This window comes from Natrix helvetica (assembly GCF_964273705.1).
Source record: "Natrix helvetica genome assembly, chromosome: 6".
Lineage (NCBI taxonomy): Eukaryota > Metazoa > Chordata > Lepidosauria > Squamata > Natricidae > Natrix > Natrix helvetica.
The window spans coordinates 53,807,241-53,830,196 of NC_138553.1; the positions used below are offsets into that span (position 1 = coordinate 53,807,241).

The following is a 22,956-nucleotide window of genomic DNA, read 5'->3' on the forward strand; positions in this document are numbered from 1 at the left end:
AGTTGATCTTATTTCTGATGGCACTGAAAAAAGTGACTTATGACTGTTTTTCACACTTATGACTGTTGCAGCATCCCCATGGTCATGAGAGACTAGGTGAGGTTAAGCGCCTTGATGTGAGTGACATCAAGTTGGCCACTCCCACCCAGTCACATGACCACCTAGCCATGCCTACCCAGCCAGTCATTAGGGCAGAAAACATTAATTTATTTGAATCCCACCACTGGATTAGACTGATGCTGATATTTTGCTAGTTGTTTCACTTCCTTCAAATGTTCCTCCTGCTCCATCACTGAAAATACATACACCCACTTGTGTTGCTCTAAAGAGGTATGAAACCCAATTACTGATTTGTTGATTCAAAAATCCAGTTAATAAAGTGACAAGGTTTTGTGTACTAGTTCCTATGCTAAAAGAATTAATGGTAACTCCATTTCCAACTGAACTTCCTGTGGTGTCGGAGGTGAAAAAAGTGATCACCGCGATCCCACTCTGAGCTCTACCTGTCAGAAGGCTCCAATCTGAGCCATAGCCCCCCTGAAGGGGGGTGAAGCAAGGGGGGACTGCCTGGCAGGTCAAGGAGAGCTGCATCTCTCCTCCCTGACTGGGAAAGCCCCATCATCTGAAGACAAGGAACAGCGGCAGTCAAAATGGCTGCCATGAAGCAAGAACCAGCCAGAATACCCAAGGTAGTATAGGAGCATAGAGAGCTGTGAACAGAGATTGGGTTGCTGGGTGAGATGATTCTTTTTTCTTTAAAGTTACCCCAAGGATAAGAAAAACCCTAAAGAAGAGACTCTAAGTTGATTTTGTAGCAGGGGAAAATAGCATTTTTATAGAGATTTATGTTGAATAGTAAGTTGAGAGTGCCATCTACTGATGGAAGGAAAAATGACTCCTAAACTCCTGGAAACTAACAAAGATCCTGGGAAACTAGAATAAAAGACTAAAAAATACAGAGTAGACTCAAAGAACTTGGAAAATATTTTGGATTATCAATCCCAGTAATTGCTGGGATTGATCCCTCTGGAAAATTGATTTTGTTTTGAAAAAAATGGAGATTGAGTGAAATAAATATCTGCTGGAAAGAAGACAGTGTTTGAATTGGTGAGGAGAGTCTTATTTATCAAAGCATACTCCCAGGATCTTGGACTTCCTGGATATTGGATTTGATTGAGGCGTGATTGTTTACCCTACATTTATTGTCATTGTGGCTGGAGTTGAAGGAACAGCACTGGGAATGAGAGAATTTTTTCATCAGACAGCCTTGGTGTTTCAAAATATTTTGAACTTAATTGATGGTATGAATCAGAAAAAAGACCGTATTTCACAAAGAATGAGAAATAAAGACCAAAATGTACATGAACTGGTAGAAACAACAGAAAGATTGGATGAAATGGACCACTTAAGTCAACAAATAGAATACGAACAGGGGAGCTTCCTGCGGTGACATCATCATGCTGGGGTTGAGGAACAGCAGTTCCCGTAACCTGAAACCCAAATTTCTTTGTTTGGGCTCATTTTTTAGCTCTGCGGAACCTGACAGGATTGGTAAATTCATGGGGGTCTGAAGACATTGGGGTAGTAAGGCAAACCTCTGGTGGATAGGAGAAACCCACTTAACTGACAAAGATCTATCCTGTCATTTGGACAGGACTGGAGTGATGGAGGCTGCATAAGAGGGAAGCGAATAGAGAAAGCAGTTGAAATTGAGGCAGTTGTTATCATCAACAACCCAAGAAAGGAGGACAACTTGAAATTGGTGGAGCGGGTGAGCTGGAAAGAAAAAGGCTCTGTAGTGAAGACTGTTTTTACAGTCTAGATTGGTGCCGAAAAGCAGTGAGAGCAGAGGCAGGGAGCGGAAAGTGGCAGCACGAATAACAGAAGAGGAGTGATCACAGAGGGAAACCTGATAGGAGAGTGAAGAGAAAGCATTTACAATGGGATTGGGATATATGGGCTGTTGAGAAGACCTGACAGGCGCACAAAGGATCATATAAGAGTTGGGCTGGTTGTTGTTTTTTCTTTTTTGTTCCAAAGAATAGCCGAACTTTGAACAGAGTTCCAATCGTGAATAATAAATCCAAGTAACGAAGACCTCAAGGATTTTTTGGGTGTGTGTGTGTTATAAATGTATAATACTTCTTTTCCTTGGGAGTTGGAACTGGACAGGGAACAGTAGAAAAAGTGTTGTTTTGGAACTGTTGGAGAAATCTCTTCTCGTCTCCTCTTTTTCTCTCTCTTTGCCTCCGGGCCATGCTGTGATTACTGGCTGTGAGTGAACAGTGTGAGTGAACAGTGATACTGAGAAGAGGGCGACATCTAGTAGATTATAAATTTGAGCCGTAAAGGCTGATGCAAGAACAATTGACAGAGACATAAGGGGAAAAAGAAAAGCAGAAGACAAACATGGAATATAAAGATAGAATTAAACATTAATATTAACTAATAAGGGAAATCCAGCTATGATTGATAGTCTAAATTTAGAATTAGGAGCCACAGGCTCTCCTCCTTATCATGTAATGAGCCGAAGGACAGAAAGGGGGAGTAGTGAGCTCCCTCCCATATTTGGGCATACCAGGGGTTGTAACACAAATACATATCTATTTCCCTGGCTCAGCTGATAAGGAGGAGAGCCTGTGGCTTAGTGGCTAACAAATCTGCCTAATATGTAACACAGCCCAGGTTCAAATCCCAGTAAGGGTATGGCTAGCTGATGAGAGCTAAATAGCTTGAAATAGATCTATACTAGTCTCCCTTTATTTATTTATCAGCACAAATACAACACAAATATAAAAAGGCAACATTAAAAATAAAAATATGGTTTTCTGTGTGGGTGGTCTTCTGTAATGAGCTGAAGGACAGAAAGGGGGAGTAGGGGGAGTATATATTCACGGGTATAGGTATGCAGGCATTGGCATATTCGGGTCTTTTCCCGTATAAGATTGACAGTATCTTGGCAACGTTTCAACGAGGTCAGACTCGTCATCTTTAGGCTGGTGCCATTGGCTTCATGCTTATGCAAGCAAAGCGTGATCGGAGCTGCCGTTTTTATAGGTCTGTGTGTGTGGAATGTTGCCTTTGTTGCTTTAAACGGATTGGTTGGCTGTGTTGTCACATATTGATTGGTTGATGGAACTAATGTTTGGTGAGGGTGATTGGTGATGGTGTCCTGTGTTGTTCTGGGTCCTGTGTCAGTTTTTGTGGCTGGGACTCGTTTATTGACTAGGGCTAGTTTCCAGACGTCTGGTAGGCAGGAGGTATCATCACATTTATTCATGTTGTGGGGGTGTTTCTCTATTTCGATAGCTTCCATAATTATTCTCTTGTCAAAGTGTTCAGTTTTGGAGAGTAATTTGGTTTCTTCCTGTTGCTTTAAGGTACTGGAACAGGGAGGAAGTTTTTTCTTTTTTTTTCTTGCGTTCTTGTGTTCTGTGATCTGTGCATTTATTCTCCTATTAGTTTGTCCAATGTATGTGGCTGGGCAGATTTTGCATGGTATTTCATAGACTCCTTGGTTTTCTAGCTGGATCTTGTCTTTGGGGTTTCTTAAGATGTTGGCTATTTTTTGGACAGTGCCGAAGGCTGTCTTGATATTGTGTCCAGAAAAACTGGACAACTTCCTCACACATCTCAACAGCCTACACCCCAAAATACAATTTACTATGGAAATAGAAGTTAACAACCAACTTCCCTTTCTGGATGTCCTAATCTACAAAAAAACCAATGGCTCCCTAGGACACACCATCTACCAGAAAAAAACACACACCAACCACTACTTAAACGCACAATCCCATCACCACCCTGCACAGATCAACTCCGTAGCCAAGACTCTCATCTCCAGAACCAAATGCGTAGCTGACAAAGACCACCTGAAAACTGAATTACACACCCTCACAAACGTATTAATTTCCAATGGATTTCAAAAAAACACAATTACCAATCCAAAGGGAGACACCCCCCAAGAACCAAGACACAGAACAGGACAACGGCATTGCCCTCCTCCCTTACATCAAAGACACCACAGATAAAATCAGCAACATTCTCCACAAACACAATATCAAGACAGCCTTTGGCACTGACCAAAAAATAGCCAACATCTTAAGAAACTCCAAGACAAGATCCAGCTAGAAAACCAAGGAGTCTATGAATGTATAGAAAGATAGCAGCTCCGATCACACTAAGCCCAAAACCCAGCCTGAAGATGGCAAGTGAGACCTTGCTGAAACGTTGCCAAGACAATCTCAATCTTATACGGGAAAAGACCCGAATACAACAAGACCAGCATAAAATTTTATGTATGTATGCATGTATGTATGTATGTATGTAGATTTTCATGGGTGTAGGTATGCTGGTCCTGTTGTATTCAGGTCTTTTCCCGTGTAAGATTGAGATTGTCTTGGCAATGTTTCAGCAAGATCTCACTCTCCGGCTGGGTTTTCCCTGGCTTAGCTGATAAAGGAGGAGAGCCTGTGGCTTAATGGCTAATACATCTGCCTAATATGTAATACAGCCCAGGTTCAAATCCCAAGTAAGGGTAAGGCTAACTGATGAGAGCTAAACAGCTTGAAATAGATCTATACTAGTCACCCTTTATTTATTTATCAGCACAAATACAACACAAATGTAACAAAGGCAACATTAAAAATATGGTTTTCTGCCTGGATAGTCTCCTGGAGTGAGCCGAAGGACAGAAAAGGGAAGCAGTGTGTTCCCTCCCATATTTGGGCATAGCAGGGGTTGTGACACAATACATACCTATTTCCCTGGCTTAGCTGATAAAGGAGGAGAGCCTGTGGTTTAGTGGCTAATACATCTGCCTAATATGTAATACAGCCCAGGTTCAAATCCCAGTAAGGGTATGGCTAGCTGATGAGAGCTAAATAGCTTGAAATAGATCTATACTAGTCTTCCTTTATTTATTTATCAGCACAAATACAACACAAATGTAACAAAGACAACATTAAAAAATATAGTTTTCTGCCTGGATGGTCTCCTGGAGACCATATCCAGATGTCTGGTAGGCGGGAGGTATCACGTTTATTGAAATTAATTTTGAAGGAACCAGACTAATCTCCAAAACAGAACACTTCAACAAGAGAATAATTATGGAAGCTATCGAAATAGAGAAACACCCCAACAACATGAATAAACGTGATGATACCTCCCACCTACCAGACATCTGGAAACCAGCCCTAGTCAACAAATGAGCCCCACCCACCACCCAGGCCGTTACAACACAAAACAACAATAGACACACAGCCAGCATCAATCAGCACCAATCTACCAATCATGATACAACCACACAACCAAATATTCCACTTACTGACACAAAGCCAGCACTCCACAAACCCCCACCAAGATTTATAGAAATACGGCAACTCTGATCACACTTTAAGTCCAAAACCCAGCCTGAAGATGGCGAGTGAGACCTCGCTGAAACGTTGCCAAGACAATCTCAATCTTACATGGGAATAGACCTGAATACAACAAGACCAGCATACCTACACCTGTGAAAATCTACTATGTGTGTGTGTGTGTGTGTGTGTGTGTGTGTTGTATTTGTGCTGATAAATAAATAAAGGGAGACTAGTATAGATCTATTTCAAGCTATTTAGCTCTCATCAGCTAGTCATACCCTTACTGGGATTTGAACCTGGGCTGTATTACATATTAGGCAGATTTGTTAGCCACTAAGCCACAGGCTCTCCTCCTTTATCAGCTAAGCCAGGGAAATAGGTATGCATTGTGTCAGATGCGGAGCCTACCAAACATCTGGAAACCAGCCCTAGTCAACAAATGAACACCACCCACCACCCAGGCCATTACAATACAAACCAACAATGCACACACAGCCAGCACCAATCAGCACCAATCTACCAATCATGATACAACCACACAACCAATCATTCCACTTACTGAAACAAAGCCAGCACCCCATCCCCTCCCACCAAGATTTACAGAAAGACGGCAGCTCCAATCGCATTTTAAGCCCAAGTCTGAAGATGGCAAGTGAGATCTTGCCGAAACATTGCCAAGACAATCTCAATCCTACACGGGAAAAGACCCGAATACAACAAAACCAGCATACACACACACACACAACTCTACAATAAGAATACATAAGTAATATTAGGAACTAGAAGAAAATGGGGGGGAAAGAAAGAAAGGGGAATTACTGAAAGAAAATCAGAGAGGCTGATTAATAGAACTGAGTATCTGTATAATTGATATAACTGAGAGATATATATTTGCATAAGATAACAGTGTGATATATAATTCTGCGATATATAATAGTTGAGGATTAAAAATAGAATAATAGACAGGTGAAACTTGAAAAATTAGAATATCGTGTAAAAGTTCATTTATTTCAGTAATGCAACTTAAAAGGTGAAACTAATATATGAGATAAGACTCATTACATGCAAAGCAAGATAGTTCAAGCCATGATTTGTCATCATTGTGATATCCTGTTGCTCCTTGGTCCAAAGTCCTCTTTTCTGATGAGTGCAACTTTTGCCAAAAGCACCAAAAACTGGTTCAATTACCGTGGCATTACTGTGCTTGATTGGCCTCTCCATTCTTCCTCCATACTCTGGGTCCTTGGTTTCCAAATGAGATGCAAAAGTTGCTCTCATCAGAAAAGAGGACGTTGGCCACTGAGCAAAAGGACTTTGGACCACTGTGCTTCATTAAGACCAGGGTCAATGCAGCCGTCTCCCATGAGATTTTGGAGCACTTCATGCTTCCTTCTGCAGACGAGATTTATGGGGATGCTAACTTCATTTTCCAGCTACCCACACTGCCAAAAGCACCAAAAACATGGTTCAATGACTGTTGGATTACTGTGCTTGATTGGCCAGCAAACTCGCCTGACCTGAACCCCATAGAGAATCTATGGGGCATTGCCAAGAGAAAGATGACACACATGAGCCCGAACAATTCAGAAGAGCTGAAGGCCACTTTTGAAGCATCCTGGTCTTCCATAACACCTCAGCAGTGCCACAGTCTGATAGCTTCCATGCCACGCCGCATTGAGGCAGTAATTACTGCAAAAGGGGCCCAAACCAAGTACTGAGTACATATGCATGCTTATACTTTTCAGAGGTCCGATATTGTTCTATGTACAATTCTTGTTTTATTGATTGCTTGCAATATTCTAATTTTCTGAGATGGTGGATTTGGGGTTTTCATGAGCTGTACGCCATAATCATCACAATTATGATAAATCACAGCTTGAACTATCTTGCTTTGCATATAATGAGTCTTATCTCATATATTAGTTTCACCTTTTAAGCTGCATTACTGAAATAAATGAACTTTTGCACGATATTCTAATTTTTTGAGTTTCACCTGTATAGGATAGTCTAGATACTGAAATGTGATATTAAGAATGGTTAATTATTGTTAATTATTGATATATATAACCACTGATATTTGCGATAAAATAGAAATAAAGTAGAACTTGTATGCAACTGTGGGCTAGGATAAACCAAGGGATAAAGATGGCAACTAGTACTACTTTAACAAAGACAGGGGAAAAACAACATTCAACCCTGCATCAGCAGCATCCTCACCCTCAAACCAAAGATCTATCAAGAGTGCATTGGGGCTGGAGAAAGGCGGACTGACAGCAGGGACAGCGGGACAGGCACAAACAATACAAAGTATGCAATTGATGCTCTATGTGATACAAGAGGCAATGACGAAAACCCAAGAAGCGATAGCAACAAATCATAAAGAGACGTGGAGGAACCATGAGGAAATTAAAAACAAAATGGGAGAATTGAGAGGAGATATCAAAAACATGGATGACAAAATTGAAAAGATACAGAATGCCATGACAATCAATGAACAGAAAATCCAGAACATCAAAACAAAAATAGAACATACAGATCAGAGGATGGAAAAAATGGAGTTGAAATATACACAAGTTAATAAAGAGTTAGAAGAATCAATAACCTTCCTTGAAATGGAAAGATCTTCGTATTATCTAAGATTCCAAAACATAGTTGAAGAAAAAGAAGAAGACCTGAAAGGGAAAATGACCGAAATTTTTGCTGAAATTTTACAGAGAAAGGAACAAGAGATGAGTGGAGACATTGATGAGGTTTATCGTGTTCACACCAATTATGCCAGAAGACATAGACTACTGAAAGAAGTGCATGTAAGATTTGCCAAAAGAACAACTAGAGACGAAGTGTACAAAAAAACCAGAGAAGAGACAATAACATACAAGGGAAAAGAGTTGATTACTCTTAAACCGATACCATGGAGAGTCAGAGAACAATATAGATAGTACCAATTTTTAACTAATCAGTTAAATAAAAACAGAATAATGTACAGATGGTTGGTACCAGAAGAGATATAGGTTTCTTGGCAAGAAAAAAGATATAAAATAGATAACATAGAAAAAGTGCAAGAATTCTATGAAAAATACTTCGCAAGGAAAGAAGAACAAGGAAGTAAAGAGGACCTACCATGTTTTCCCCAAAATAAGACAGGGTCTTATTTTCTTTTTACACACAAAATACAGATTGGGCCTTATTATGAGGGGAGGGTTTATTGTTTTGGGGTTTCCAGGCAGCTGGGCTCCCAAAGAGCCAGGCACAGCCTCATGGGCGAATGGCTGTGTTGCGCTGTCACAGCAGCGCAACACAACAGCCATGAAGCGACCACACTCACGAGCAGCCACCCGGCAAACCCCCTTTCCAGCCAGGCACAGTGCCATTCACTGACTTAGGGGTACCACCAAGCCGCGTGAGCCCCTGTTCGCCACCGCCCGGCTACTGCGGCTTGGCGCCTTCGAAATGCCAGTGAAAGGTGCTCTGCATGGCTGGAGAGGGGGGTTGCAAAAGCGGCTGTTCTGCTCCCACTCGTGCGCCTCCCAGCTTCATGATGCCCTGGCCCAGCTCTCTCTGCAGAGCCAGGACACCTCTGCTGCCGCCACCGCCCCATGGCTTTTGCAGTGGCTTCCAAACTGAGTCTTCCAGCAGTAGCCACTCTGAGTGTATGCTCTATGGTTGTGGGCCAGCCGCTGGCAGAGCGTACACTCATTTCTACCTTCCCCAGCCTCCAGGATTACTCTGGAAGCCTCCTAAAGGCTGTGTACGGCCATTTTGGTGCACAGGGTGGGGTTTTGGGAGGCAAAAAATGCTGTATTCAGCGTATACAATGCACCCAGATTTTCAGCCTCTTTTTTGAGGGAAAAAGTTTCAAGTTTCAAGTTTATTTGATTTATAGACTGCCCCCTCTCCCCGAAGGGACTCGGGGCAGTGTACAGGAACCACATTAAAAAACCGTATACAATAAATACTCTTAAAACCAGATTAAACCTAGAGCCCTGTACAAGTTATTAAAAATTAAGACACGACCTAAAACCAGCCCATCGAGTTTAAAAATACAGGCATGGGGTGGGAAGCTGGAATTAGGCCAGCTAAATTGAAAAGGTGCCTCTTATACTCCAAAAAATATGGTAGGTAGTAACTCGCCCCTGAACCAGTTCTCATGGTGGGTCCATAGGCCCCGACATCTTGTTTTTTGCTTCTGCGAATGCACAGAAGCTTTTTTTAGTACTGCACATGCGCATGTAGTGTGCATCAAGAGCATGCACATGCTTTGCACACAAGCGCAGCGCGTCCCTGAGTGAACCAGCAATAGCAGCAGCTGGAACCTACTCCTGCTTGCAACCATATGACAGTGATTATGTTTCCATATGATTGTACTTATTTTAAAATATAAAATTAGGAAAAAAATAAATGCAACATTTTTACCTTACGATGTTTTAATATGGCTTAATACTGTTCCATGTAAAACATGAAACCTGTCTATCTAGAATCTAGATTGGTTCATCTTTTGTGGGCCTTCCAAAACATTGATAAGACTATGCTATTTCAGAAATCGTTTGATTAATGACTGTCACAGTATTTATGATTATTGTAAGACTGCTATTTCTGGCAATTGAACTATAATTATATTTTGATGTGATCTATTAACATGAAATATTGTATCATGGATGTTATATTGTTTATTGTTTCTATGACTGTTCATTATAACTTCACTATGGATGTTTTACTGCTATCTTTAGTATGGACGTTTTAGTTGTTAACACCTTAGATGTTAATAATTAGAATTTTTAAATGATTATTTTGATTATGGTAATTTTGGATCTAATGTAAGCTGCCATAACTCTGTGATTAAACCAATAAATGAATCAATATACCTACAAATATAGCATTTTAGCCAAAAACAAACCAGATTAATAAAAATGAAAACCCTGTATAAAATTACCTAAATTTCACAATGTAGTAATGCAATATTTAGATTATTTCCATTTTTGAAAAACTAAAAAAATTGAGGGACAGTACAATAGCTGTATATAGTTATCAAAATCAGTGGAACTTTCCAAAAGTTGAATAACTGCCTTTCCAGTCATAAAAAAACTCATTGATTAAAGTCTAATCCAGAGGTGGGTTTCTGCCGGTTTGGCCCAGATCGGGTGAACCAGTAGTGGAGGCAGCGGGAGGCTCCGCCCACTCACCTGGATGCTTCTGCACATGCGCAAAGCTTCTGCACATGCACAGAAGTGTCATGCAGGAGCATGTGTGTGTGCATGAGCGAACCAATAGTAAAATAATGGAAACCCACCACTGGTCTAATCAGATTCCAAGATACATAAAACATGCAATATTTAGATGCCATAAAACTACTAGATCAGCTACTTTCCTAATTATCTTTGTATTTTTAACAGCATAATGGCAGAAAAAATTGATTAGGTTTTTTTCCCCATTGTAAACCTGGTCTGAAACTTGCCATAGTAAATCCTAAATAAAAACTAAAACCAAATCTTAGTTTTATCATTTAATCCATTTTGACTTCAAGATTCTTGAAAAAGAGCTGTGGTGGCAGTAGTTAGAATCCAGTACTGCAGGCTAACTCACTGCTCACTCCAGAAGTTCAATTCTGAATGGCTAAGATTGACTCAGCCTTCCATTCTTCCAAGGTCGATAAAATGAGGATCCAGATTATTGGGGGCAATATGCTGACTCTGTAAACTACTTAGAGAGGGCTATAAAGTACAAGTCTAAGTGCTATTGCTATTCTAATGCAAAATAGGATGCTGATCAGAGCATACATGCTGATGCAGCTGACTCTTACAAGATCGTGATATTTGAGCCTTTTTATTTCTCTATTTTAGCTTTAATAATGACTGATTTGCATAGAATCATATGAAATTTTCATTATTCTGAATTTAAATTGAAAAAAAACATGCGGTTGAATGGTTCTTTTCATGCCAAAGAATTCCTGCCAATGGAAAGAGAGAAATATGATTCCTTTAGGGCAAAGTTTAACTTGTTGTTTGAGTAATCTTTACATATTACTGTAATATATGTGTGCATTTTGCTTCACTGACTTGTTATTATTTTTGTTCTTTATTGTCCATTCTTGTTTTAAATATACTTACACATTGTTTGTAAAAAAATAAATAAATATTGTATTCTGGGTTGTTTGATTTTGTTCTCCTTTTTTAATGTTATTGACATTTAAATATGCATCCTGACATGGTTCAGTTCCAAGAAAGCTATGGAACATTGATCAAATCCTCCTCCTGCCTGAAATTATATAAGTGTTATTAAATCCTACTCTTTTTAGTGGAATTGAGACAAACAAAAGAGGAACTAAATTAATGGATTAAGATAAAGTGTCGTAAGTACTAAAACTTTATCAATAGCAGCATCAAATAGAAAACAATTCATACCTTTTGCTTTTTATGAAAAGTATTTTGACTTTCCCTTTTACTTTCATCTTCATATACTAAGACATAGTCAACTTTTCTTTGGCCATCATTGAAGTACAGAAAGTCAGGATTCAGGTCAAACTCTACCTGGAATAAATATTAATACCTATATAAATATTAATATACCTAATAGAATTTGAGAATAAAAATATATGTGGTTGATTAGCTGAGGAGAGCAAAAGTAGGTTAGCAGAGTCCTAGAAAGAGATGTCTGAAAAACATGTCACACTCCCAAATACTGTAATCCATACTGAATGTGTTAATATTTCAGCCAAATATATGTTGAATTGGTCTTCACAGGGGAATAAATAGAAGAAAACAAAATATCTGAAGTTTTCCATCTAGTATTTGGTTAGCTTACTCAAATTTATATATGATATGGATTTGCAAAGTTTTCCAAGTATGAAAAAATATATTCTCAATAACTATTTTGAGTATTGTGAACTGAGGAGAAACCATCTATGTTCTGAGACTTCTAGTCACACATTACTTCTAAATTTTAGTTTCTTACTAGATTCAGACAAAACATAATTGTTTGTGTGGCATTGCTTCATAAGCCTACAAGTCAAATGCAAAAGTTTGTTTTTTTTAAAAAAAACAGTGTTGTATAACCAGTAAATTAGACCTATTCCTTTCTAGACCCGCGCCAGTCCGGATTCCGGCCCGGCCACAGCACGGAGACGGCTTTGGTCGCGTTGGTGGATGATCTTTGGAGGGCCAGAGATGGGGGTTGCTCCTCCATCCTGGTCCTATTAGATCTCTCGGCTGCTTTTGATACCATCGACCATGGTATCCTATTGCACCGTCTAGAGGGGTTGGGGGGTGAGGGGTACCGTTTTGCGGTGGTTCTCCTCCTACCTCTCTGGCCAAGCGCAATGTGTGCTGACAGGGGGGCAGAGGTCGACCCTGAGGCCGCTCACTTGTGGGGTGCCGCAGGGGTCGGTCCTCTCGCCTCTCCTGTTCAACACATATATGAAGCCGCTGGGTGAGATCATTCATGGTTTTGGGGTCGAGTACCATCTGTACGCTGACGATACTCAGCTGTACATATCTACCCCGAACCACCCCAACGAGGCCGTCGAAATGATGTCCCGGTGCCTGGAGGCCGTACGGGTCTGGATGGGCAGTAACAGACTCAAACTCAACCCCTCCAAGACAGAGTGGCTGTGGTTACCGGCGCCCCGGTTCAACCAGTGGGTTCCATCACTGGCCATCGGGGGCAAACAGCTGGCCCCCCTGGAGCGGGCACGCAATTTGGGCGTCTTCCTGGATGCCTGGCTGTCAATGGATGACCATGTGACGGCCGTGGCAAGGGGGGCGTTCCACCAGGTTTGCCTGGTGTGCCAATTGCGCCCCCTATTGGACCGGAGTGCCCTGCACACAGTCACCCATGTGCTAGTGGCGTCCCGACTGGACTATTGCAATGCTCTCTACATGGGGCTTCCCTTGAGATGCACCCGAAGGCTGCAGTTGGTCCAGAACGCGGCCGAGCAGGCAATTATGGGAGGTACTAGATACTCTCCTGCGCGAGCTGCACTGGCTATTTGTGGCTTTTCGGGTGCGTTTCAAGGTGTTGACTATCATCTTTAAAGCGCTCCATGGCACAGGACCTAGCTACCTGCGGGATCGCATCCTGCCCCACACATCCCTGCGGCCGATCCGCTCTCACAGGAAGGGACTCCTCCGGGTGCCGTCCACTAGGCAGTGCCAGCGGGCGACGCCCAGGAGTAGGGCCTTCTCTGTGATGGGCCCGACCCTCTGGAATGACCTCCCCCCCCGATATTAGAATAACGACCAATCTCCGCTCCTTCCGTAAGAAACTTAAGACCCACCTGTTCAACTTAGCTGGCCTGGCCTAACTGTAGTTTTTGTGTCCCTCTAGCCTGTATTTTAAATTTTTAGGGGTAGGTTTTTTAGGTTGTTTTAATTTTTAACTATACTGTACAGCCTATCACTTAATCTGTTTTATGGGTATTTAAAAATATTTAAGTTTTGTATATTGTTTTATTGTGGTCTGTACACCGCCCCGAGTCCCTTTGGGGAGAGGGGGCGATCTATAAATTTAATAAAATAAAATAAAATTAAAATTATTCTTATTGTCCAAGACTAGTTGAGAAGAGACTAGGGTGATGATGAAGAGGCAGAAATTATTGCATCATTTGCTCAGAGCTAGTTCTTGCTGGTGGACCCTAGTTACTTGCCTAGATCAAATATGTTATTGCATTTGCATTCAATGTCCATTTGGGATGGCTGAATTCCAATACAAGAATGGGCAGAGACAGCTTTCAATTGTAGTTTATTGCTATAAAGTTTTGTGTAATAAACCTTATAAATTGCATATTCTGGATTTAAAAAAGAAATGTGTTGTGCACTGTGAGCATTTTTTCTGGTTTGATTTTTCAGTTTCAGTTTTTAAATGCAAATTGTACATATTACATTGGTTTTGCTGAATTTTGTTGAATTTGTGCAATGGCTCAGTGGTAAAGATTGCCAGTTAGAAAGCCCAGGTTCAAAATCTGAGATCAGGGTGAAATCCCATTCCTGACCCAGCTCCTGCCCATTAGCATTTCAAAAGTATGCAAATTCCAGTGACGTGCGGTGAGGTTTATGGCTGGTGAGGCTGGTGACGTTATCAGCGTGAGCCGCGGTCCCCTTCATGTTGACTCAGGAAGGAGGGGAATGGCACCACGTGTGCAGGAGGCTAGCGCTGAGGAGCTTCCTGCACAGGTGGTCCCATTCCACTCCTTCCTGAGTGATTGATGATTTTTTTTAAAAGGCCATCCTAAATCCTGTAAAGGATTAGTCATATAACCTGAATGCCAAGCTGACTTAAGCACTCTATAATAAACACCCCAATGACCTCATACTGGAGGTAGACCAGGCAACCCCGGGTTCCGACATTAATTTAACCATCTGAATATATGGAGAAGGCTGGCTCCTGACCTCTCTGAAACTGGATTACCACGGAATAAAAAAACCGCTTTCCTCCCAAAAAACCCTTCTGCGCCAGCCGACATTAAAAACAGCGGAAGGTTTCTCTTTCCCGGATTCGATTGCACAATGAAAGCCCCATGGAGGACTTGGGTGTCTCTTCGTCCCTCCTGCAGACATGCCCAGAGCAGGTGTGCAAGCCCGGGGTCTGTTTGCCGAGTCAGAGCTCTCTTTCCGAGCTGTACAAGGCGATTGGGGAAGGAAACAGGGCCAAGAACTTTGCCACCCCAAAGTCCCACAAAATGGAGACCTTCCTCCGCTCCCAAAACTGTGACACTTCCCTCCCGCAAAGCCAGGGGCCTCCACCCGCCTCTTCAGCTTCGCTTTCTCCCTCCTCCGCAAGGCATCACCTGCTTGCATTGGCCGCCATCTCCCCCAGCGCTGCTCGCTGCCTTCAGGGGCTCCTCCCTCCCCCTGACTCAGGAAGGCGGGGAATGGGACCACGTCAGCCTCCCTCCTGCGCATGCCCCATTCCCCGCCTTCCTAAGTCAACATGAAGGGGACCGCGGAGCATGAGCCACGGTCCCGCGGCTCGTGCTCCACGGTCCCCTTCATGTTGACTCAGGAGTCCTGAGTCAACATGAAGGGGACCACGGAGTGCTCCCATTCCCGACCACGTGTGCAGAAGGCTCCTCAGTGCCTTTTCCCTTTTCCCTTTTTTAAAAATTTTCATGATGAGAGCGGTGAGGCTCTGCCTCCCCTGCCTCCCCTGACCGCACATCCCTGGCAAATTCAAGTAGAGTAATAGGTACCATTTTGGTGGGAAGGTAATACATAATTCAGTGGGCATATGAGCAATGCAAAAATATAATACTAGTCCTAGAGTCACCTGTGGTTTCTGGCATGCCTTGATAATTTTTTGAACGAATATTTTAAAAAGTAATTTAAGTTGACTCCAGTTCTTCAAACAGTAGTGATAGCCATGTATCTAAATATCTTTATCTTTAACTCAATTTATATACCTGCTTATCTCAAATATATGAGACTGGGGGGCTAGTAGTGATTAAAAACCATATAAAAATGAAAAAAATAATGAAGTACAAATTCAAATCTGAAATATAAAATTACTACTATTTCATATTGCCCCAATGGTTACATTATTTAGAAATTTTAATGCTAAAGGCCACATTAAAAAAGCGCTTTAAACTGTTTTAATTCTACAACCCAAATCTAAAATATCTTATGAGAAATTCAAATTTATTTGCATATCTTTATATGAACTATATGACAAATTTTATAAGAATAATGAGTTAGTACTTACCATTTCAGGTATATGAAGAGCTTGCTGACCAGGTACTGTTCCATAATTGGGAACAACAATTTGTTTCAGGTCTTCTAAGACTAAAAGGAAGAAATCCCATAAAACAATGTTTGATTATAGCATTCAGTTAATGTAGGCTCTATTTGGGAGGAAGTCAAATTTCATGGGTTGCCCATTTATATCTTTCATGGAGAATTAAGACTTTAATCATTTGGGCAGTTATACAATTGAATCTTAATTTTCCCAGTCCTGGATGCAACTTTAATATATTGAGGAAAATGAAAATGGATCAACAAGGCTGACTCAGACAGTCTCCAAGTTGTCAGGATACAATTTCATATTACCTAAAACCATGTATCTTACTAAATATGTATAGAGGAGAAATAAAGTAGGAATAACTGTGACTATGAAAGAATGGGAAATGTTATTTAAATCCAGAGAGTACTGCATATATAACAGAGATGTAATAAAAGGGATGAAATGTTAGTAAAGTGAAATAAAACATATAGCCCACAATAATTCTTCAAGCTTCTCCATTTGTATATACCAGGGGTGGGTTCCTGCCAGTTCCAACCTCTTCTATAGAAAAGGTTCCACAAATCTACAGTGCCGTTTAGAACCGGTTCCAGCTCCCTCCCCCCACCCATCCGCAAATCATCAAGATGAAGAGCAAGAGGAGGAATTCTGGGAGTTGGAGTCCACAAATCTTAAAGCTGTCAAGTTTGAATATCCCTGGGTTTTTTTTTCCTAAAAGGTTAGGGCTGCAAGGGTCTTGAAACATGACAGCTTTAAGACTTGCGTGCTTCAAATGCCAGAGTTTCTGAGCCAACATTTTGGTTGCTAAGCAAGAGTGTCATTAAGTGAGTTTCACCACATTTTACAAGTTGGTCACGCCCATCCAGTCACATGGCTGGCAAGCCACTCCCACCTGGTCACATGGCCGACAAGCCACTCCCACAAAGCAGGCCACAGCTACAGAAGAGGTTCTAAAGTTTTTTGAAACCCACCACTGGTATATACCTATACAAAGTGTTTCCCAAGCCATTTCAAAGCCTCAATTCTGAGTTTATCATGATTTTTGTCAAATAAAATTAATTGTGGGTAACATATTTAAGTACAAACATTTACATTAAATGAAAGGCAGGTTAGTTTAAATATTACAAATAATCTCCTTTAAAAAGATTTTTGGTAAGGTTGGTTGAAAAGGTAAATTTGTCAGAATCTCTCACTGTAATCATAATCCATTAAAATATTATAGTTGTCAAAAAGAAGATAGTATCAAAACTATGCATCTATTTATATGTCACAATTCTTATGATTTTAAGTTTTCTAACTCAGGTTCATATTTATTTATTTATTTATTGGATTTGTCAACCGCTCCCTCTCCCCTAGGTTCATATGCTTATAAATGTTGGTGAAAAGTTATTTTTTTCTCAGAACTAGAAAATTCTCTTTTAGAAATGCAATGGTAAAAGAGTTCCTCTAGGGAAGCATTCTTGCCAGCAATTTTCCATCAGTATTAAACTCTAGCAGATTACAAATTATAACTTAAGAATTGGCCTTATTCAATAATTGTGCTTGAAAAGTCAGAGTGACACAGTAATGTCTTTTTTTCTTTTCTTCACTACCGGTTCGGTAGTGGGAGCATGCGCAGAAGGTCTGTGATGATGTCTGGATGGGTGGGCGGAGTCTCACACCGCTGCAACTACTGGTTCACCTGAACTGGTGTGAACCAGCAGAATACCACCTCTGGAGTGACAGTGTGGCTTGGCACTCATGCAGGACTTAATTATTTATTTAACATATCTATATGCCTGCCCATCAACCAAAGGCACAATGGGTAGTGCATAAATCAAAACTAAATATAACAAAATCACCATCCATAGCATAAAAAGTAACAAAACAAGATCCTAATTTTTTTATGAACAACAGATATATCTGCTGCATCCATATCACAGCAGCATTAATAGACTGTCCCCAGTGTCCGGGGAAATAGTTTCAGGCTAGTAAGGTTAGGGTCAGGTATCTCAGGGGAAAAGCCATTTAGTAAATGATATAAATGGTTGTGTAATTCTTTAGAGTAAGTATATCAGATTGTAGTGAGTGCTTTAATTATTTCAAAATGCCTTATATATTGCCACTCCCATGCCTGGAAATAATGTTATGCTCCACCCTTGAAATTCAGCAAAAGCTTTAAAAACAAGAATAGAAAGCTTACAAACTTCTGATTAGGGTTTATTTCCTACAGAGCTTCCTGTGACATGAGTACTGAGATAATGATCAATATAATTTCTTTCTTTTTTTCTTTCTAGTTCTGAGTTTTTACTTCATGAGCCCTGAAATAAAGTTCGGTGTGGTGGTTAAGGCATCAGGCTAGAAACTGAGACCACGAGTTGATACTTAGTTACAACAATCTCATCATTACATTATTATTCTGTAAAACCAAGATCAACATTTCAATATATAACATTATAGCCTCATAGTTATATGTGCTTTGTTCCTGTTATCTGCATTTCTTTCAGTTTTTTTTTCTTACCTGGCATCTGTTCCATCTAGATAAAGAATCTGTGTTGGCAATTCAGGTAGGTGGTGAAGTGTTTTGTTTTTGCTAAGGAGCCAGGAACTATCATAAAAGAATTGACAGCTTTTTTTCTATCCTTAAGCAAGAACCATGAATATAAACAAAACGCTCCTTCCAGATGGATTTGGACCTTATCTTTATCAATCTTATTTTTATATTTCAGTCTCAAAATTTGGAAATGGAAACAAATATGCCAAATGTCTGCAAAGCAGGGTGCATATATGAAAATGGGAAGAATACATTTAGTTATCCAAGTGGAAATGGCAAATACAGGAGTCATTCTTAGTTGAACCATTTAAATCTTCATTCTTTCTTTTTGAACAAAATGCAAAAACATCTTAAAGAACTTGACTGACCAGATTAAGCCAGCTTGATGACTGCTTCTCAAGAAAGTGTAAAAGAAATTATGTGCCAAAGTTTTCATTTTCCATCAGAATTATTCATGTCAAGGCTGTATGCATAAACTTTAAGTGAATCTCCCTGTTCCAATGAATCCATCTGACAGCACTTGAGTCACACTAAAATAAGTAATAGCTATGGAATAAAACCAGAGCAATAAAGCAAACTCAGCAGAATAAAACATTACAAAACTATAACTAACGAATTATAAAAAGTTTTAAAGTCTGGATATAGAGCTAACAGCATGTTGCCAAAGCTCTTCTTTTTAGTCATGATGGTTGGATAGTCGCAGCTGACTTTAGGAAGTGATGCTTAACTCTGTTTCTAGGCCAATGCTGTCTGAAGATGTTTGCATGGTCATATGGTCAGCGTGACATCATGGAACAGTGTTACCTTCCTACCAAAATGTACCTATTTATCTACTCACATTTGCATGCTTTCAAATTGCTAGGTTGGCAGGAGCTGGAGCAAGTAATGACAGCACTCGGTCTCAAACCTGGGCTGTCAGCTTTCCAGCTGACAAGTCCAACTTCTTAACTGCTGCACCACTGCACCACCCACAAGCCATTTGGGGCTTTAAAAGTTTACAGTTTATTGGATAAAACAATAGATTTGAAACCAAAGCCAAATATTATTGCCAGTTTTTGAAAAGTATCTTACCAGACATTTGAAGCTATGGGCCATGTGTTGAACATTTAAAGAACCAGCTACCCTACTCCTGAATAATGAACTAGTGACTCAAACACTGCAAGTCTGGGATGGTCATGGGCCACCAATACCTTCACAGGATCCATACTATAAAGACAACATCCAAGTCATCAGTCTTGCTAAGACAGCTTGCTTTATAAATAGAGCAGCATATGATTATAAAATAAGTATAACATGTTGAGGTTTTAGAGTATTTTAATAATGGTTTTAATATTGCTGCGTGGATACAGCAGTTTTTCAGATAAATCAACCACATGCAATAATAGCAGAAGAAAATGTTTTGGGGATGGCAATAGAAAAAAATGTGGCAGCATGAGCAATGATGGTGATAGTGTAGAGAAGAAGTGACACCAAAGAAACAAAGTAGGGATGGAAAATGGGAATTCTTTAATGCTTCTTCATATGCCTCTAATAAGTGGGCTCAGTAACCATTTCTAAAACAATTGACAGGTATAACCTGCCCTTTGACAAAAGATATCAGTTTTCCTCAGAGGAAAAAAAAAAACAGAAGTTTCTTGTCCTTTTGAGCAACAGGCACTAGTTCTGTGGAGAGGGTTTTTTCTGCAGACCAGAGGAGTTGTGGTTTTGTGTGCTGCCTTCATCCCATGGATGGGGCTTTGCTTGTTTGTGCAGCTCTGTTTCTAGCATGCCGATTCCAGTGCCGATTCACAAACTCTCCTAGATTATACATATATATTTGAAGAGCCCTGGTGGCACAGTGGTAAGAATGCAGAATGCTGGCGAACTCTGCCACAATCTGGAATTTGGTTCTGATGGGCTCAAGGTTGACTCAGCCTTCCATATTCTGAGTTTGGTAAAATGAAGACCCAGATTGTTGGGGGCAATGTGCTGATCTGTAAACCACTCAGAGAGTGCTACAGTATAGAGCACTATGGTGTGGTATATAAGCCGAAGTTCTTTGGCTATTGAACATATACCTAGTAAATTTCTGGTATTGCTACTTTAAGCCTTGTATTAGTAAACTTTGCTGATTAGAAATTAATCACTTCCAAACCATATTGCCTCCAAGAGCAATAAGAGTACATTTAGGCTGGGAGGAGGAGCTGACGTCGCAATGACACGGTGTGCGATCTTGCAGCTCCAAGATCGCAGTTGATACTTTTTCCGCTGGATGGTCCTTTTGTACCTAAACTGTTCCGAGGAGATGTTGATAGGGAAGAGTACGTCCTACTGATCTCAGGGACACACAAAGTCCCTGATTGATCCAGGAGAATCTCTTTTTGCTGGCGACAGAAGCGCAGCCATTGAAGCTGCTGAAGTTGAGACAGCTCCGGAACGGGAGGAAAACGGAAAGAGAAAGTGTGTTCATCTGGTGAGGAAATTTTATTATTATAAAAGAGACTACCCGCCCCCCCCCCCAAAAAAAAATTAAAGCTAAATTAAATTTGAAAACAGAAGAGAACAAGTGGTGAAATTAAGCTACATTAGATAGTGTGTTATCCTTTTTTTAAAAAAAACGTCTTTTATGGATGGAACTTTTGCAAATGTTTCCTATTCTTTAAATTGAACGGATTAGTTTTTCTTCTACTCCTTTTATATTCTTTTTTTTTATACTTATGGATTAAAATATTTTTCCTTATTTTTATAATGCTAGATTAGATGGTTTTTTTCTTTTGTTCCATTTAAGAATTTTGTTTTCTTTAAGCCTGGAATATAAAGAAGATATAAAAGGAATACAAAGAGGGCTGTAATAACAGAGGGAAAGGAAGTAACACTGCCACTTGGAGGCTGGAGACTTGGAAACCTTGGAAATATTGTCTATTCTTTTTTCTCTTTGTTCATTTGATTTTGCATTTCAAGGTTCCTCAGCTTGTTTACAGAGAGTGATAGTGAGAAGACCATGGGTTGTTTATACAGGTGCTTCTTGGGAGCTTCATTGGCAGCTGAAGTGGAGTGAACACAAAGTCTTGTCTTGAAAGATTATAAATGAACTTACTTTAAATTTAATAAAAAGTTTTGAATGCCAGAGTGGCAGTGTTTACAAGTTGGAAGAATGGTGCAACATGAAAAAGAAACTTTAACATTGCAAAAGATTATGTTTGAAATTCAAAAACTATTAGAAGTAACAGAGAGAATCGAGAAGAGATTGGAGAACATAGATCTTAGAACAGCAAAATTTGATGGAAAAATTGAGGATGTTCATCAAATGAAGAAAGTGGAGGTCAGAGTTCTAAAAACTGAAGGAAAAAATAAACAAAGAGTCAAGAAAATTGTCAGTACTGACAGTGAACTGAGCGTGATTGGAAATGGAAAGAGTGGAATATGGAAAGGGGAGATAGATGGACTGGAGCTCTACCCCAGATCTCAAAGTATAGAGAAAAAAAGAGAGAAGAATTGATGGAACTAAGGAGAGAAATTTTGTCAGAAGCACTATGTCAGCGTTCCAAATATCATGCAGAATTAAATCATTGTCCAAGGCAAAGTAGTCCTTAAAACTCCAATTTAATAAGACAGGCATGTTGGCATTATGCTGTTGAAATTTCAACTCTAAAGTACATCCGGTGAATTCACCCAGTTAAAAGTTCATCATCTATCCCCACACCCCATAATTCATCACATGGTCCAATCTTCATCTTCCACGCTGGCATGTACACCTCTTCTTCCGGCCAGGTGTCGAGGTGCGGAGACAAAAGACGACCTTGAGCTTCTAAGAAATCCATAACAATACATTCCACAATCCTACTCCTTTCTATTCCCCCCTCCCAACTACTACACTAATGAAACAGCATAGAAAATTATAAGAAAGTGTGGCAGGCCAAAGATCCTAAAAAGAATATAACTACAGGCCTGACACACTAGTGATAACCAAAGATAAGCTGATGAAAGAAGCAGATGGAGGGTTTCGTGCTTATACATGATATGCAATAAGCAATATGTTGTGAAGAGAAGTCCATACAAAACTTACTAAGGAAATAACCAGAATACTAATGCCACAAATGGCAAGAGACATAAGACTGCACTATTCCTGGAAAGACACAGGTTGATGTAATGAAAGCTTATAATAAAAAATTAAGTCAATTAAGTTAAATTTAGAGCATCATGTATAAAATGAAGTGATAATGGATACAGTTAAATAATTGATTGATAATGATAATAATGCATATATATATTGGTTTGATGAGGAAATTTGATATAAATTGCAAATGATAACTACGAAGGGAGGTTTAGAAACTCTGTTATTAAATATAATCATTTTTA

The 22,956-nt window shown here is 40.1% G+C and overlaps 1 protein-coding gene and 1 long non-coding RNA gene across 2 annotated transcripts in view; one reads left to right on the forward strand and one right to left on the reverse strand.

Annotated features, from left to right (window-relative positions):
* LOC309394792 overlaps positions 1-22,956 on the forward strand; it is a 482,407-nt gene that overhangs the window by 407,824 nt on the left and 51,627 nt on the right. The window lies entirely within an intron of this gene.
* The window catches only part of ANO6 (anoctamin 6), a 285,876-nt gene that overhangs the window by 200,062 nt on the left and 62,858 nt on the right, over positions 1-22,956 (reverse strand). The window contains exons 2-3 of the mRNA XM_081958403.1: positions 16,050-16,129; positions 11,759-11,884 (exon numbers count right to left, since the gene is read on the reverse strand). Of these exons, the coding sequence (XP_081814529.1) occupies positions 11,759-11,884; positions 16,050-16,129 (206 nt within the window). The remainder of the gene's footprint in view (positions 1-11,758; positions 11,885-16,049; positions 16,130-22,956) is intronic.